Source organism: Eptatretus burgeri, chromosome 12 (genome assembly GCF_056783735.1).
Source record: "Eptatretus burgeri isolate ZD-2024b chromosome 12, Ebu_testis_v1, whole genome shotgun sequence".
Lineage (NCBI taxonomy): Eukaryota > Metazoa > Chordata > Myxini > Myxiniformes > Myxinidae > Eptatretus > Eptatretus burgeri.
Genome location: NC_140972.1, coordinates 16,876,822 through 16,894,130, shown reverse-complemented (window position 1 = coordinate 16,894,130; position 17,309 = coordinate 16,876,822). Strand labels below are relative to the sequence as shown.

At 44.7% G+C, this 17,309-nt stretch overlaps 1 protein-coding gene across 1 annotated transcript in view; it reads left to right on the top strand.

The window, feature by feature from the left end:
* Positions 1-17,309, top strand: part of LOC147015167 (lipoprotein lipase-like) — a 46,883-nt gene that overhangs the window by 4,845 nt on the left and 24,729 nt on the right. The window contains exon 3 of the mRNA XM_085849697.1: positions 14,551-14,738. Coding sequence (XP_085705823.1) covers positions 14,551-14,738 — 188 coding nt within the window. The remainder of the gene's footprint in view (positions 1-14,550; positions 14,739-17,309) is intronic.

The window sequence follows — 17,309 nt, the reverse complement described above, 5'->3', positions numbered from 1 at the left end:
AAGCTTACAGACTGGTCTCCTATCACTACTTTCTCAAACATCAACTCATCCTGGGAATTCTTTCAAAGAAACTTGCTCTCCCTCATGCACAGATTTATCCCCTCTCGTGTTCAGTTGTCCTACCCTTCCTCCCGCCCTTGGTTTACTGAAGCTTGTGGCGAGGCAGTTGTCCTGAAACAACTTGCCTTTGCCTCATGGAAAGCAAACCCAACTGAGGGCAATCTCAGTTCTTTCCACAAAGCTCGGAACAAGTGTGTATCGTCCCTCAGGAGAGCCAGAAATCAACATCTTTCTCATCTCAAATCTGAACTCTCAAACCTCTCTCCCTCCTCAAAATCCTGGTGGCGTTTAATCAAATCTGTTTCTGGTGGATGTTCCCCCTCCATCCCCTCCCTTACCTCAAATGGCCGCACTGCTGATTCCACACGTGATAAAGCTGAATGTCTAAACTCGGTGTTTGCAGCTAAATCTTGTGTCCTAAACCCATCACTATCTCTACCCACCTTACCCAGTCGCACCCAACTGTCCCTGGACTCTGTGTCCTTTTCTCCTGACAAGGTGGAGAGCTTGCTTTCAAACCTCGAGTCAGATTCTGCAACCGGTCGAGACGGCATCAGCCCACGTGTCCTCAAAGCCTGCTCTTCTGCTCTTGCTCACCCTCTCTCTGTTCTATTCACCCTCTCATTTTCCCAAGGTCATCTGCCATCTGTTTGGAAATCTGCGAACATCACTGCCCCGCATAAAAAGGTGCAAAAACAGATCCCTGTAACTACAGACCAATCAGCCTTCTCCCAATCATCAACAAGGTTATGGAATCCATCATCGCTTCAGACATGAAATCCTTCCTCTTCTCGAATGGCTTGATTTCCAATCATCAATTTGGTTTCAGACCAGGTCACTCTACCCTGGATATGCTGCTTCTGCTCTCCCATCAATGGATGGAGGTCCTCAATGCCAAACAGGAAATCCGAGCCGTATCCCTGGACATATCACGTGCTTTTGATACAGTCTGGCACCCTGCCCTGCTCACCAAACTCTCTTCCCATGGTATTCAAGGCCATCTCCACTCATGGCTCGCAGACTTCCTCTCCTCTCGCAGTCAACGTGTGGCCCTAAATGGAGTTCTTTCATCCCCTCTTCCTGTGCAGGCTGGAGTTCCTCAAGGTAGCGTTCTGGGCCCTGTTCTTTTTCTGGTTTACATCAATGACCTCTCAGACTCTGGAAAATCCTCTATTTCTCTTTGCCGACGACTCCACCCTCTGCCGTACCATCTGTCATCCCTCAGACCGGCAAGCAGCAGCTTCGTCGCTCACTGCAGATCTGGATAAAATCACAAACTGGTCCAACACGTGGAACATGTCTTTCAATCCGGACAAATCTCACACTCTCACTATGTCTCTTCGAAAGGACCGTTTAGAACCCCCCCCCCATCCACTTTCTCAACAATCCTCTGGAAGAAGTCTTTTGTTTCAAGCTTCTGGGTCTCACTATCTGCCATGACCTTTCCTGGGAAAGTCACATTTCCAACCTCGCCTCAAAAGCCAGTCGCTGACTGGGAATCCTCCGTCGTGCTAAGTCCTTCCTCGGCCCTCTTGAGCTCCTGACCACTTACAAAGCTTTTGTCCGTAGCCTGATGGAGTACTGCTCTCCCCTCTGCGCTGGTGCTCCTGCCTCCCACCTTTCTCGGCTTCACGCTGTCGAAACCAGGGCATTTAAGATCATTGGCATCTCCCGCAATGAAGCTGAGTCTTTGGGCCTCTCACTCAATCACCGCAGGTTGGTCGGTGGTCTTTGTCTTCTACCGACTCCTCTCCAGCCTTGCCCCCCCCTGCTCTCTCTGCTATTTGTCCCCACCACATTTCCACATGGCGCTCAAGGTCCGCCAACAACCCCCTTCTGGTAAAACTACCAAAATCATGAATCACTGCTCATCTTCACTCTTTCATTCCTCTTTTTTCCCGCCTTTGGAATAAACTTCCTCACTATTCTTTCCCATTCTTCCCTCCAGACTTTCAAAACAGCTGTTCACCACCACCTCTTATCTTCCCCCATCCAAATCCTCGATCTTTTCTACCCCCGATAATCCACCCAAGCCCACTTCCTTCATTTCTCCTGCTTTCCTTCCTGAAAGTCCCTGAAATGTCCATCTTCTCTTCGCCATGTTCCCCATTCCATCCCCATCCCTCTCCCTTCCACAGTTCACCTAATGTGTCTGTTCCCCACTGTTTTGTCCCTTCCACTCCCGCCCCTCTTGTCTCATGCCTCCTTGCTGTGAGTTGTGTGTTAGGTCTCATACGAGCCTCGACCAAGGTATACAAAAAAAAAAGCAGTATCGGTATGTTTTTGCTTCATGCAAGTTATTTCATGGGTTTTTATTATTTTTAACTGTACAATAAAGGTATGCGTCAGAAAAACGTGTTACATGCTTGGAACAAGATCACCCATCGGGCGGGTACTCTGCCAGTGATAGTAATGGTACAGAATGTGATGATGATAGTGTAATGTTCCATAATCTATATGTCATGGAGCAATTGTGTGTGTGTGTGTGTGTGTGTGTGTGTGTGTGTGTGTGTGTGTGTGTGTGTGTGTGTGTGTGTGTGTGTGTGTGTGTGTGTGTGTGTGTGTGTGTGTGTGTATATATATATATATATATATATATATATATATATATATATATATATATATATATATATATATATGTATATATCTCTTATAATACCAACCTTGCACACTAAAAACTCGGCTCGCCGTCACACGATCCCTATGAAATTGCTGTGGCACTTAGCGGACATGCCGACAATGTTTGGGAAGTCTTGGCGTTCCATAGTACCACTTGCATTTTGCACAATGTGTATTTTTGTCATTCCCCGCGTACGGTCTGTCATCTGCTACCCGCTATGTTGTACTGCTATCCCTTGCATGTGCAAGGGTATCGCTCGTGTATATATGTAGGGATGAATGTACACCACATGGATAAAAGTATGTGGACACCTGCTTGTCCAAAATCTAATTCCAAAATCATGGGTATTAATATGGAGTTGGTCCCCTCTTTGCTGCCTCCACTCTTCTTGTAAGTCTTTCCACTAGATATTGGAACATTGCTGTGGGGATTTGCTTCCATTCAGCCACAAGAGCATTAATGAGGTTGGGCACTGATGGAGGGCTATGAGGTCGGGCTCACAGTCGGAGTTCTAATTCTTCCCAAAGGTGTTCGATGGGGTTGAGGTCAAGGGTTATGTGCAGGCGAGTCAAGTTCTTCCACACCAATCTCGACAAACCATTTCTGTATGGATCTCACTTTGTGCACGGGGGCATTGTCATGCTGAAACGGGGAAAGGGCCTTCCCCAAACTGTTGCCACAGAGTTGGAAGCACAGAATCGTCTCGAATGTCATTGTATGCTGCAGCGTTAAGATTTCCCTTTGCTGGAACGAAGGGGCCGAGCCTGAACCATGAAAAACAGCCCCAGACCAGTATTCCTCCTCCACCAAACTTTACAGTTGCCACTATGCATTCGGGCAGGTAGCATTCTCCTGGCATTTGCCAAACCTGAGCTGTTGGAGTTAGTCCCGTTTTGTGAGCTTGTGTGGCTCCTAGACGTTTCCACTTCACAATAACAGCACGTACAGTTGACCGAGGCAGCTCTCGCAGGGCAGAAATTTGACGAACCGACTTGTTGGAAAGGTGGCATCCTATAATGGTGCCACGTTGAAAGTCACTGAGCTCTTCAGTATGGCCCATTCTCCTGCCAATGTTTGTCTATAGAGATTGCATGGCTGTGTGCTTAATTTTATACACCTGTGAGCAATGGGTGTGGCTGAAATATCCGAATCCACTAATTAGAAGGGGTGTCCGCATACTTTTGGCCATGTGGTGTTCTTACGTATATCCGCTCTTCACACACTGGTTGGACAGCTGACCTGATGACACCCACAATTGTAACCTGAAATACTTAACCTAAAGTGCCCAGAGGACCAACCCCCCCCCCACCCCCCACAGATGACACAAGAGACCTCACAGGCCCGAGAGACCCAAAAGGCCGAAAAGACCCCAAAGACCTAAATTACTCCAAAGACCTAAAACACCCAAAAGACCCCGAGGACCCTGAAGATCTAAAATACCCAAAAGACTCAATGAGACTATCACAGACCCATGGAGATTCTGCATATGGTAAAATGTAACCAGGTCCTTAACCCACCCCCCTACCCAACATCCACAAACAATCCCATGTCCTTAACCCACCCCCTCCCCCTACCCAACACCCACAAACAATCCCATGTCCTTAACCCACCCTCCCCCCCCCTTCCACCACACCCAAACTCTGTGTTCCCCTCCCCCTTTCTTCAAATCCTCAAATCCCTCCCAACCCAATGTCCTCAACCCCTCAAAAGCCTCAAACCCCTCGATCCCAACCCTGTCCCCTCTCTGCCCTCCCTCCCCCAAGCCTACTTTGTCATCCCCTACCCCTTTCTTCTTCAAGTGCTCAACTGCCCAAAACTCCAAGTACTCAATCCCCCTTCCAACCCCAAGTCCACCCCTTCCCAACATCTCGATCTCCCTCTTCCAACTCCATGCACCCTCACCCCCAACTCTCTGTCCTCTCCTCCCATTTTTTCCTGTTCTTCACAACTTTACATAAATATACACAAGGAACTTTGGTGCGTGAGAAGGCCATTTGGCCTATCATGCCTGCGTTGGTCCTGTTCCCGTTTGTGAAGAACAATGTTAAAAGTAAATAATGCTGGAACGTTAAATTCACAATCGCTTCCCCTTTTCAGGTCATCTTTAACAAGATGACCTAATAAAACCAGTCTCGATGTCCGTACGTACGTCCCCATTTTTTTCTTCCGATTTTCTTGATATTTGGTATGTGGGTAGATGTCGATGAGGGATGCACGATCGTTTGACCTTTGACCTGATTGAAGGTCAAGGTCAACGTCAAGGTCACTCCAAAGTTGCAAAATCGTCCATTTTCAAAATCTATCTCCTCCACCGTTTATTATCCGATCTTCGAAATTCCTTTGGATTCTGATAATATGGAACAATATCTAAATTTGGTCAGCCTGGTTCTTTGAAATTCGTCCTGGTTATCGAGTCACGTGTCTTCAGAGTTGGAAAAATCGTTGATGTGATACGGTCAAAAAAAAATTCGCCCGATCTTAATGAAACTTGGTATGTAGGTAGGGGTCGATGAGTGATGCACGACGGTATGACTTTAGACACGATTGAAGGTCAAGGCCACTCCAAAGTTGCGAAATTGTCCATTTTCAAAATCTATCTCCTCCGCCGTTTGTGATCCGATCTTCGAAATTTCTTCGGATTCTGATAATGTGGAACAATATCTAAATTTGGTCGGGCCGATTTTTAAAAAAATTCGTCCTGGTTATCGAGTCACGTGTCTTCAAAGTTAGAAAAATCGCCGATGTGATACGGTCAAAAAAATTTCACCCGATCTTAATGAAACTTGGTATGTAGGTAGGGGTCGATGAGTGATGCACGGCAGTATGACTTTAGACACGATTGAAGGTTAAGGTCAAGGTCACTCCAAAGTTGAAAAATCAGCTAATTTCAACATTATCTCCACCATTTATTATCTTATCTCGGTGGAATTTCCAACGGATTATGATAGTAGGGTACAATATCTGAATCTGGTCTGGTCGTATTTTTCGAACTTGTAATTTGATTTCTGAGGTTTTCTATCCTTTTTACTCCCGGGCTTTCGTCTGTACGTTGAACCAAAAGGCAAGACGACATCGAAGCCATTCTAAGCTGATCAGAGATCCACATCTACAGAGCTTCAGAGATGACCGTCACCCCCAACCGGGGGTAATTTTCTTCCCTTATCTTTACTATAATTCACGGACCGTTGTTTGTGTGTTTAATTGCCGGAATCCTTCGGATTTCGGAAATTATGTTGGTCGGTTGTGTGTGTCATTTGTTTGTTTGTTTGTCATGCTACTCCTCCTACAGTTGTGGGCCAATTCCATCCAGACTTTAGCGTTAGGGGTGTGATCAGCATGACCCCAATTAGTGTAGAGGAGTGTTATCTTTGCTATCTTTGTCTTGGAGGGGATGGGGGGGGGGGTGGAAGCAAATTTTCTATGTAAATGAGTATCATGTCGCGCCGCCTCCAGTTGGGGAGGGCATAACAAGTCTCCACCATTTACAGTGCAGTATTCCTGTCCCAACGTTTTCCGGTCAGTGAGGTGTTTTGAATCATATAAGCAGTAGGTATGCATCCGAGCATTCGGAATCGGAACATCTGCGCAATGTAAAATGTGACTTCAAGTACTAAACCTCCCCCTCTCAACCCCAAATACTCAACCTCTACCTCTCAACCCCATGTCCTCAACCCCCACCTCCCAACCGTAAGTCCTCAACCTCCACCTCCCAACCGCAAGTCCTCAACCTCCACCTCCCAACCGCAAGTCCTCAACCTCCACCTCCCAACCGCAAGTCCTCAACCTCCACCTCACAACCGCAAGTCCTCAACCTCCACCTCCCAACCGCAAGTCCTCAACCTCCACCTCCCAACCGCAAGTCCTCAACCTCCACCTCCCAACCGCAAGTCCTCAACCTCCACCTCCCAACCGCAAGTCCTCAACCTCCACCTCCCAACCGCAAGTCCTCAACCTCCACCTCCCAACCGCAAGTCCTCAACCTCCCCCTCCCAACCGCAAGTCCTCAACCTCCACCCCCCAACCGCAAGTCCTCAACCTCCACCTCCCAACCGCAAGTCCTCAACCTCCACCTCCCAACCGCAAGTCCTCAACCTCCACCTCCCAACCGCAAGTCCTCAACCTCCACCTCCCAACCGCAAGTCCTCAACCTCCACCTCCCAACCGCAAGTCCTCAACCTCCACCTCCCAACCTCAAGTCCTCAACCTCCACCTCCCAACCGCAAGTCATCAACCTCCACCTCCCAACCGCAAGTCCTCAACCTCCACCTCCCAACCGCAAGTCCTCAACCTGCACCTCCCAACCGCAAGTCCTCAACCTCCACCTCCCAACTGCAAATCCTCAACCTCCACCTCCCAACTGCAAGTCCTCAACCTCCACCTCCCAACTGCAAGTCCTCAACCTCCACCTCCCAACTGCAAGTCCTCAACCTCCACCTCCCAACCGCAAGTCCTCAACCTCCACCTCCCAACCGCAAGTCCTCAAGCTCCACCTCCCAACCGCAAGTCCTCAAGCTCCACCTCCCAACCGCAAGTCCTCAAGCTCCACCTCCCAACTGCAAGTCCTCAAGCTCCACCTCCCAACCGCAAGTCCTCAAGCTCCACCTCCCAACCGCAAGTCCTCAAGCTCCACCTCCCAACCGCAAATCCTCAACCTCCACCTCCCAACCCCAAGTCCTCAACCTCCACCTCCCAACCGCAAGACCTCAACCTCCCCCTCTCAACCTCACCCTCTCAACCTCACCCTCTCAACCCCAAGTTCTCAACCTCCGCCTCCCCACCCCAAGTTCTCCACCTCCCCTCCCCACCCCAAGTCCTCAACCTCCCCCTCTCAACCTCAACTCCTCAACCTCCCCCTCTCAACCCCAAGTTCTCAACCTCTGCCTCCCCACCCCAAGTCCTCAACCTCCCCTTCTCAACCTCCGCCTCCCCACCCTCAAGTCCTCAACCTCCCCGTCTAAACCCTAATGCTTCAATCCCCTCCCCACTACAAGTATTTAAACCCCTCCCCACCCCCAACCACAATTCAACCTCCACCCCCCCCACTGAAAACTATCAACCCTTCCCCCCCTCTCCAAGCCTCAACCTCCCTCTCACAACTCTGTCCCATCTTTGCTCTCCCCCTCCTCCCTCCTCCCATTTATAAAGACAAAAAGACATTCCCACATTGATCATTACATATTTCTTCACTACCTCATTGAAACAGCGGAATATTTAACTCTTTCTCCTCCCCTATCCACTTCACTATCATGCTATCACTGACTTCACAGAAACAGCAATTGAAACAGCAATAGCAGGGCTCCTTTTTATTTTATTTTTTATTTGTTAGTGGAGAACACGGATTAATTCCCCAAACTCCTCAAAGACCTTTATAATATGACATGGGTTTTATGGTCCCTGATCAAGTTATTTAAGAGAAAATAGTCATTTAACCAAGTTACATGTGGGCTGTCTAAGAGAAACAGGCAAAGATGAATTGGATTGACAGCATTTTATTACACTTACAGCTGCTTGTTCACTGCACTCCATGCTATTCTGGTTATGGTCACAAACAAATTTACCAAGCTAATACACCGTCAAAAATCATAATTATCTACATAGGACAGTGGCATCACCCAGATGTTACACCAGGCTGTAAACTATCTTTAGCATGGAGGAATGATGGCTGAACCATGGCAATCGAGCATAACCGCAACACCTGGACCCCTGGTACATCCAAGTACCACCAGTTACGACAGCGATCATCATCTGATGCAACCCAACCAGTGTCTGAGGGTCGATGGTGCTATTAGGACCGGCAAATCTTCTTCGAAGTCAGAGAAAATACAACTTCACTCTTGATGGTCTGAGACTGCAAAGAAACCCGAGAAGACTTTATCACGCGAGGTCCGGTCAGTCGTCAAGGTCTCTCCGTTGGGAGACCACACGTATGTCCCTGACCCTGAACGAATCTCAATGGTGACCACTCTTACAAAATGGTCTCCAACGTTGTGTTCAGACGCATGCTAAATAGCACGCCTCTGTGTCATGAGCAATTACGACATCCCTTCCAAGTAGGAAAATATAACAACAATGTGAGTTACGTGTCCTTAAAAATGATTGACTATTCCACACCCACCCATGTTCGGAAATAATAGCAAGGACCCGCAGAACCTCCCCAACAAAAGCTCTTGCCCAAGAGAATGCCATACACGTAGTTATTTGGGCGGTGTGTAGGCAACAGACCGCTGCATCGATCACTCCAGAAAATATAAATAAAAACCCGGGTTTGAAGCAAAATCATATCCACTGACAGAATTGGAGTGTAGCTTCTCGACCTTTAGGCTCTTTTATACTATTGTGGCCAAAAATATTGGCACCCTTACACTCTTTTTCAAATAACTCACAATTTTCTCAAAAATAAGTTGAAATTGACAAAAGTATTTTGTCTCCACAATTCATTTCAATGTTAATATTACAGAACCTTTGTTTTTGATTCAGAAGCCAATATATCATTTTAAATCAGAAAATATAAAGAAATTGACATTGACAAAATTATTAACACCCGCGACTTCATATTTGGTATCACAGCCTTTGGATAAAATATCGGTAGTTAAGCGTTTCCTATAGCCATGAATGAGCTTCCTACACCTCTCTACTGGTAGTTTGGCCCACTCTTCTTGTGAAAACTGCTCCAGTTCTCCCAGATTTGAAGGGTGCCTTCTCGCAACTGCTGTTTTCAGATCTCCCCACAGGTGTTCACTGGGATTTATGTCTGGACTCATTGCTGGCCACTTCAGAGCGGTCCAGCGTTTTGTCTTGAACCATTCCTGGGTGCTTTTCGAAGTGTGTTTGGGGTCATTGTCCTGCTGCAAGACCCATGACCTTCGACGGAGACCCAGTTTTCTGACACAGGTTTGAACAATGCGCTCCAGAATACCTTGGTAATCTGATTTCATCATGCCATGCACACATTCAAGGCACCCAGTGCCAGAGGCAGCACAGCAACCCCCAAAACATAACTGAACTCCCTCTATTTTTGACTGCAAGGAAGGTGTTCTTTTCTTTGAAGGCTTCGTTTTGTTTTCTGTAAACAGATGATGCGCTTCACCAAAAATCTCTAACTTGGTCTCATCTGTCCACCGGACATTCTCCCAGAACGATTTTGGATTGTTCATGTGTAGTCTGGCAAACTCCAGTCAGGTTTTCCTTTGTGTGTGTCTCAGCAATGGGGTCCTCCTGGGTCTCCTACCATAGAACCCCCTTTCATCGAGCTGGCGACGGATGGTGCAAGTAGAAACTGTCGTACCTTGTGTCTGAAGGTCAGCTTGAATCTGTTTGGCAGTTGATCAAGGTGCTTTCTCCACCATTCGATCAATCCTTCGCTGTAATGTTCAATCAAGTTTTCTCTTGCGGCCACGTCCAGGGAGGTTGACTACAGTGCTATGGACCGTAACCTACCTGATAACATTACGTACGGTGGACAAAGGAACATCAAGGTCTCTGGAGATGGACTTGTAGCCTTGAGGTTGGCCATGCTTGGCTACAATCTTGTGTCTGACCTCCTCAGACAATTCTCTGGTTTTATTTCTTTTCTCCATACTCATTGCCGTACACACAGTGACACAAAACAGCAGAATGACTTCTTTTATTTATTCAAAATGGTTGAATGAGTGATTTTTATATTGCAGGCACCTGCACCTCACCACAGGTGAGTTCAATTCCAAAGTAAAGGAGAATCACCTGCTTGAAATCTAATTATTTCTAACAACTTCTAAGAGGTGCCAATAATATTGTCCGGGCAATTTTAGGATTTCTATGTGGAATAAGCTAACATTTCGTGATTTTTTTTTTGTTTTGTTCCACTGCAAACCAAAGAAATGCATTTGTGGATACAAAAAGATTTTTTAAATTTAAACAATTTTCTGGAAGAAATGGTGCATCATTTGAAAAAAGTACAAGGGTGCCAATATTTTGGCCATGGCAGCACCTTTCAGTTCCCTTCGACCCTTTTTAGACATTTTAAGATTCTTTAGACACTTTAAACCCCTTTAGACTCTTCAGACCATTAGACCCCTTTCTATCCATTTAGACCCTTTATATCATTTAGACGTTTTACAGACCTTTAGACCTTTTAATACTAGTTTGGACACTTTCGACCCTTTGATCTTTAAACCCTTTTTGGATGTTTTAAGACCACATAGATAACTCGGACCCTTTCGACCTTAATTTACACACTTTAAACCCCTTGGACCTCATAAGACCCTTGAGGCACTTGAGACCCCTTTGATCCTTCGACCCTTTTCAGATGTTTTAAGACCTTTTAGAGAATTCAGATCCTCCACACCTGAGATCACTTCCCTTCAATCCTTTCGACCTTGTAAGACCTTTTGATCTTTACACCTTTCGACCTTGACCCTTTACGCAATTTAAAATCTAGACCTTTTATTTGCAAGCAATGACCTTTCATTCAGTAAATCCTTCCTCCATTTATTTGCCACACAAAATACACCACACCAAACAAGTCCTGGTGAGGGTTTGCTATTTCTGATTGCTCTTTATAGTTACATCCACCACCGAAGTTGGACGGAGGTTATGTTTTCACCCCTATTTGTTTGTCTGTCTGTGTCTGTGAGCAGGATATCTCAAAAACTTATGGATGGATTCGGATGAAACTTGGTGGAGAGGTTGGGTGTGTGACAAGAATGAACAATTCCATTTTGATGAAGATCCAGATCTGGATACAAGAACTTTTAAAAAAGTTTTTCAGTGAATCCTCATCATTGAAGGATGTGCCCAAAACGATATATATAGCACACTATCTCAAAAAGTTATGGATGGATTCGGACGAAACTTGATGGACATGTTGACCTCGAAGGACGAAATGATTCGATTTTGGTGAAGATCCAGATTTGGATCCGGCTCATCAGTGGAATACAAAACAAACTCTTCAGCCTGGCAGATGTATGCACTGTACTGAGTGCTGTTGTCGTTGTAGTTGAGATAGTCAGCTTGTCTTCTCTCCAGGAAATCCTATTGGTAATTCACTGAAATGCCAGAATGCCCATATTGATGCAGATTTCCCTTTTAGATTTAATCGTATTTGACTCTTTAAGAGATAAAAACCCTTGCAGACAGCTTGGAGTTGAAAATAATATAATGAAGCTGCCATCCTCACTTTTTTTTTTTTGGTCTTGCATATTGTCTCTCCTGAATAAGTTTGGGAAAATTAAATAAAGATTTGTTTGTTTGATTGTTTGGTTGTAACTTGAAATTCAATGAGTGATAATGAAATTCCTGTGGATTATTTTTCTGCAAATAAATATTCACCATCGCAAGCAGGTTGGTGGTCTCTGTCTTCGACTGCCTCCTTTCTGGTCTTGCACCCTCTATCCTGTCTGTGCTTTACCCCCTCCCCCAAGATTTCTGCAGTGTGCATGTGGTCTGTCAGTAACCTCCTCCTGGTGAAACTACCAAAATTCAGGATCACTGCTAAGCTCCACTCATTTGTTCCTCTTTTTTTTCCCCCCACCTGTGGAACCAAATTCAACATTGTCTTCAAGTCTCATTCTTCCCTCCAGGTTGTTATGCTGATGCTGATACATTGTCCTTCCACATTAGAGCAGGAATTTGTGATCTGTCCAGGATGCCAGCGACAATCGCTTACTCTTTATCGAAAGACACCGTGGGATCTTTAACGTGTACAAACTGTTGTTGGTGGACAGGCCACCCAGGTAAGCGTCCATCCGAAGGCTGAAGCATTTGTTCATGCAATGACCAGCTTGCGTAGCACCAGTGACAGTTTATAATTGGGATAGTAATCAAACCTAGATTAGCCTCCAGGTTAACATTACCTCTGCACCATCCTGTTGGAACATTTAAAAATAGCAACAACGCCCCTGCTCTCACCTGGTAGAACCATGGAACCAATGGTTGGAGTCGATGACCCACGAATATGTAAATTAGCCTTTGGTTTGAACAAACTTGTGAAAGCACCATGCAGAGATGATTCCCACCAAGTTACATCTAAATCGCTGAATATTCTTTGAGAAGAAGTCAAAAGTATCGATTCCGGTATCGTAATTAATTACCTTTGATCTTTAAATTGACCGACTTAAAATATGTATTTTTTGATGGGATTTGCAGGGCATCAGTAGTCCTTGGTCCTCAGAAGTTCTACAAAGTTTGATGAAAATATGACTATTCGTTTTTTGTTTTTTTTTGACCGTATCACATGAAATCCCGATTTGACCGTGAAAATCCTGATAAGAGGGTGAAGGTACCTGGCTCATCACATTTACTCATGATGTGTCTTACTTGGAAATCCCTTTATGCGTTGAATGCTCCACCCTGGGGTCCATTGCTATAACCGCAGAAATATATTTGCAAACCAAACTGCTGGAATGTCAATGTTATAATGAACGGTGAAAACCACATGTGACCTTTCACCTTTTTCTTTGCGACGGAGTTTGCGTTCCTCAAATTCCACTCTCCAGCAGCATTAAAGCATTTTCTCATTTGTGTAGTCATCTGTCAAATTCTCTTGACCTTGGAAGCTTGGCCAATCCGAGTAAACAAAAGCTCAGCAAATCTGATTACTTATCATGGGAAACTTTGTCACATGTCCTGGATACATGTTGCAGCTCAACGGATGTATCCTTCTACATTTACAATTTACTTAGTGGATTCAATTTGAGAACAATTTTTTTGTTTTTTTTAAACCAAAGTTATCTTTGCATTTGTTTTTCATCATAATTTTGGAGCTATCAGGAGAGAGAGAGAGAGAGAGAGAGAGATAGAGAGAGAGAGAGAGAGAGAGAGAGAGAGAGAGAGAGAGAGAGAGAGAGAGAGAGAGAGAGAGAGAGAGAGAGAGAGAGAGAGAGAGAGAGAGAGAGAGAGAGAGAGAGAGAGAGAGAGAGAGAGAGAGAGAGAGAGAGAGAGAGAGAGAGAGAGAGAGAGAGAGAGAGAGAGAGAGAGAGAGAGAGAGAGAGAGAGAGAGAGAGAGAGAGAGAGAGAGAGAGAGAGAGAGAGAGAGAGAGAGAGAGAGAGAGAGAGAGAGAGAGAGATATAGAGATATAGAGATATAGAGAGAGAGATATAGAGATATAGAGATATAGAGATATAGAGATATAGAGATATAGAGATATAGAGATATAGAGATATAGAGATATAGAGATATAGAGATATAGAGATATAGAGATATAGAGATATATAGAGATATAGAGATATATAGAGATATAGAGATATAGAGATATAGAGATATAGAGATATAGAGATATAGAGATATAGAGATATAGAGATATCTGAGAGGTATGTGAGCTATAGTCTTTAAGCTCACTAGCCTGGGTTTGAATCTCTACGCAGCGATAAACTACCACTCTGGTGTTTCGCATCAGTGTGTGTGCCGTCCATCAGGAGGACGTTCAGCCGCATGACCCATCTGCCATGCAGATGCAGCACCGGTCGTTGGCAGACGTTAGATCCCAAGGTGTCTTTTGCGAACACCTTCAACAAATTCAAATTTCCAACACCTTCAGTCGAACGTCATACCTGAACAGCCAGTTAGTGAAAGACTTGGGCCAAAAACGTTTTCCAGCCAACCCCACAAGATGGGTAAAATTGAGACCATTGAAGTAGTAGTAGTCAAAGATTTGTCAAAACGAGGTTGTCGGTTTTCCTGTTTGACATTGCAGTTTGACCACACAGCTCATGATGTCCATTGGCTCTTATTGCTCCTGGAATGCTGTATGTGTAAATGTACACTGATGTTTCCTAATGTCTGTGTCCTACAGGTTATACATGTGCAACAAGCTCCTTCATGAACCTTATATAATTAATAATTTGTGATATGAAGCTACTTGCATCATTTTTGTACCCCCATGCCCATGCTGCAGAATTGTTTTCCGTCTTGTCCATTGGGAAGACTCCGGCAGAAAAAGCTGCTGAGAACACCAAGTTCTTCCTTCGCCTACGAAACGATCCAGATGCCGATGGCTGCACATTCACCAAGGACCCTGCTTCGATAACATTCTGCAGTTTCAACGTCACTGCAAAGACGTTCATGATTGTACATGGATGGTCGGTGAGGATTGTAGTTTTCCCCATCTTTGTCCACGTCATGCAGACACAATTATCTCTCCTCGACAACAAAGGAACCTTTATCATCACCCACTGTTAGTATGAACTGGCAGAGAGTACCCACCTTGTAGGTGGGTGAAGTTTATGCATTATTGCTGAAAAACATACATTATCAAATAATCCAGTTGCTCATGGACCTCTAATAAAAGGGAGACAATTCTAATTTGGTTCATACATTCTTAATAGGATTTCCCTTCCTATCTAACTATGGTCCTGGTGCTTGGAGTAGTTACCAGACAAAGTGATGCGACTGCTCCACCACAATGGAGAAATAACCCAAAGAATAACACTGATGAAAAATCCCCCAAAATTCAAAAATAAAATTTGTTAAAATTCAATTATTTTGAAAAATTATTTCGCGTAAAACCTGAGGAGGGACCCCCTTGAGTATACCCTGAAAATTTGGTTTTGATCATTTAACGGGTTTCGGAGTAGTTAACGGACATACAGACAGACTTTCGCTATTAAGAAGATGGTGCAAAACCATGTGAACTCTGACCTTTTTCTTTGTGTAATGTCTCTTCCTGAGGGTCATACAAGACAATACTGTACATTCGGTGATTAGTAAGGCTGTGGCTTTAAAAACATCGATGCAAAACTTTAAACATAGGAGGGACTCACCCCATGGAGAATATTTTATTGCTGACTCTGATGTCATCGGTCACATGGTATGGCAGCCATATTGGATTAAAGGAAAAAAATTTGGACTTCATTTTCTCCAAAATCGCCCAAGGAAAAAACAATTGAAACTTGGCGTATGTCATCAACCCCCCCACTGGGGTATATAGAGTGATGGCGACGATGTCATCGGTGAAGTGGTATTCCAGCTACGATTGGTTGAATTGAAATTCTTCTCTGGAAAGTCTGAAACTTCATGTATCAGATGCATGACCCGATGTGTTTTTATTTTAATTTGTGACATTCATAACCCATGTGCAGAAACTATGTGACGTAATAGGATGATACGGGTATATGGGCCATAATAGTAGTGTGTTCAGTTCACGATGGTATTTTTGTTCAGAATGGATGCGCGAGGTGAGACGATGCTCTCTGCAAGTGCCGTTCTATTTATTTTTTACTTTTTAACTGAACAATCACTTGTTTTATTCTTCTTTTTTTCGTGTTCGGTAATATATTTGCTGAACAACATCTCAAATTTAAATTTTCATTTCATCATTAAATGGGAAAACTTGCTCAGTTGTAGTCTGTGAACAACACAGAAACACCCACTGCTTCCCGCGGTCTCACCTGATACACCGCTAACCGCACAGCAGCCAGCCGACAGAGCTTTTGAAACGTTCGTTTGACAGGTCCACCCCCACCTAACCCTAACAGCTAACCCTAACCCTAACCCTAAAGAAGGTAATTGGGATGGAGAGAAATTAATTTAATAGTAAAAAGTAAGGGATAGGATAGAAAAGAAAAGGAAGAGGTGTGATGAGGACGTGCAGAAGTGAAGGGACAGAAAGGTGGCATTTTTCAAAACTTCTGCCAAGTCTTTATTCTGTCATTACAAAACAAACTGATACGAGGGAGATTACATATTGTACAACGTTTTCAATAAACCCCCTTTTTAGGAGTTATCATTGTTCCTTGTCGACTTATGATTGCAAAATTATAACTGCTAAAACGCACTCAAGAGTGCTTCCAGATTTTGCTGAATTTTTCCCTCTCTTCATGATAGTTTATGTAGGACAAGATTGGTTTGCACCACTGTTGACGATTGAGTCATTGTGTCCGAACTGAAGAGCTTTGATAACAAACTGCCATGATTGATTGGAATCTACAGGGAATGAGCCAAAATTGGCAAATGGCACATGTCCACGTGGCTGTAAACTGGCCTGGATATTTTCTAAATATTTTTCATAAGTTTATAAATATTTTTTTTAATGCCAGGTTGTAAATTCCATCCCATCTTCACTCTTAAATGTATGTCAACTTGGGTATTGTAGATGAGGAGTGCTGCTTCACCTTGCTTCCTGGGACCACACAGGTTATGTGGTGTCCAACAATACACAGAATTCCAGGAACCTCTGTATTTTAATCTGATTTTGCCTTTCTAATTATCGCTGAATGTCGAAACAAGTAAACTTGCAAACCATGCAAATTGGCATTTTGTGCCAAGCTGCATGTCTATTGTGTTGAAAAGATTCGCCCTGTACTTTGGCCTCTGGGGTTAAAGTGCACGGTTAGCTTTTTAAAACTTTTTATATACAGTCGAGGGTCGTGGAAGACATAGAACACTGAGCAGATCAGGATGCAACAGAACAAAAGGAACAGGAGGGGAGAGGAGTAGAGAGGGTTGGAGAGGAGTAGAGAGGGTTGGAGAGGAGACGAGAGGGGAGAGCTGGAGTGGGGAGTGGAGAAGAGGGCTGGAGAGTGGAGGAGAGGAAAGTGGAGGGGAGGAGAGGGGAGGGCTGGAAAGGAGAGTAGAGAAGAGGGCTGGAGAGTGCAGGAGAGGAAAGTGGAGTGGAGGAGAGGGGAGAGCTGGAAAGGAGAGTGGAGAAGAGGGTTG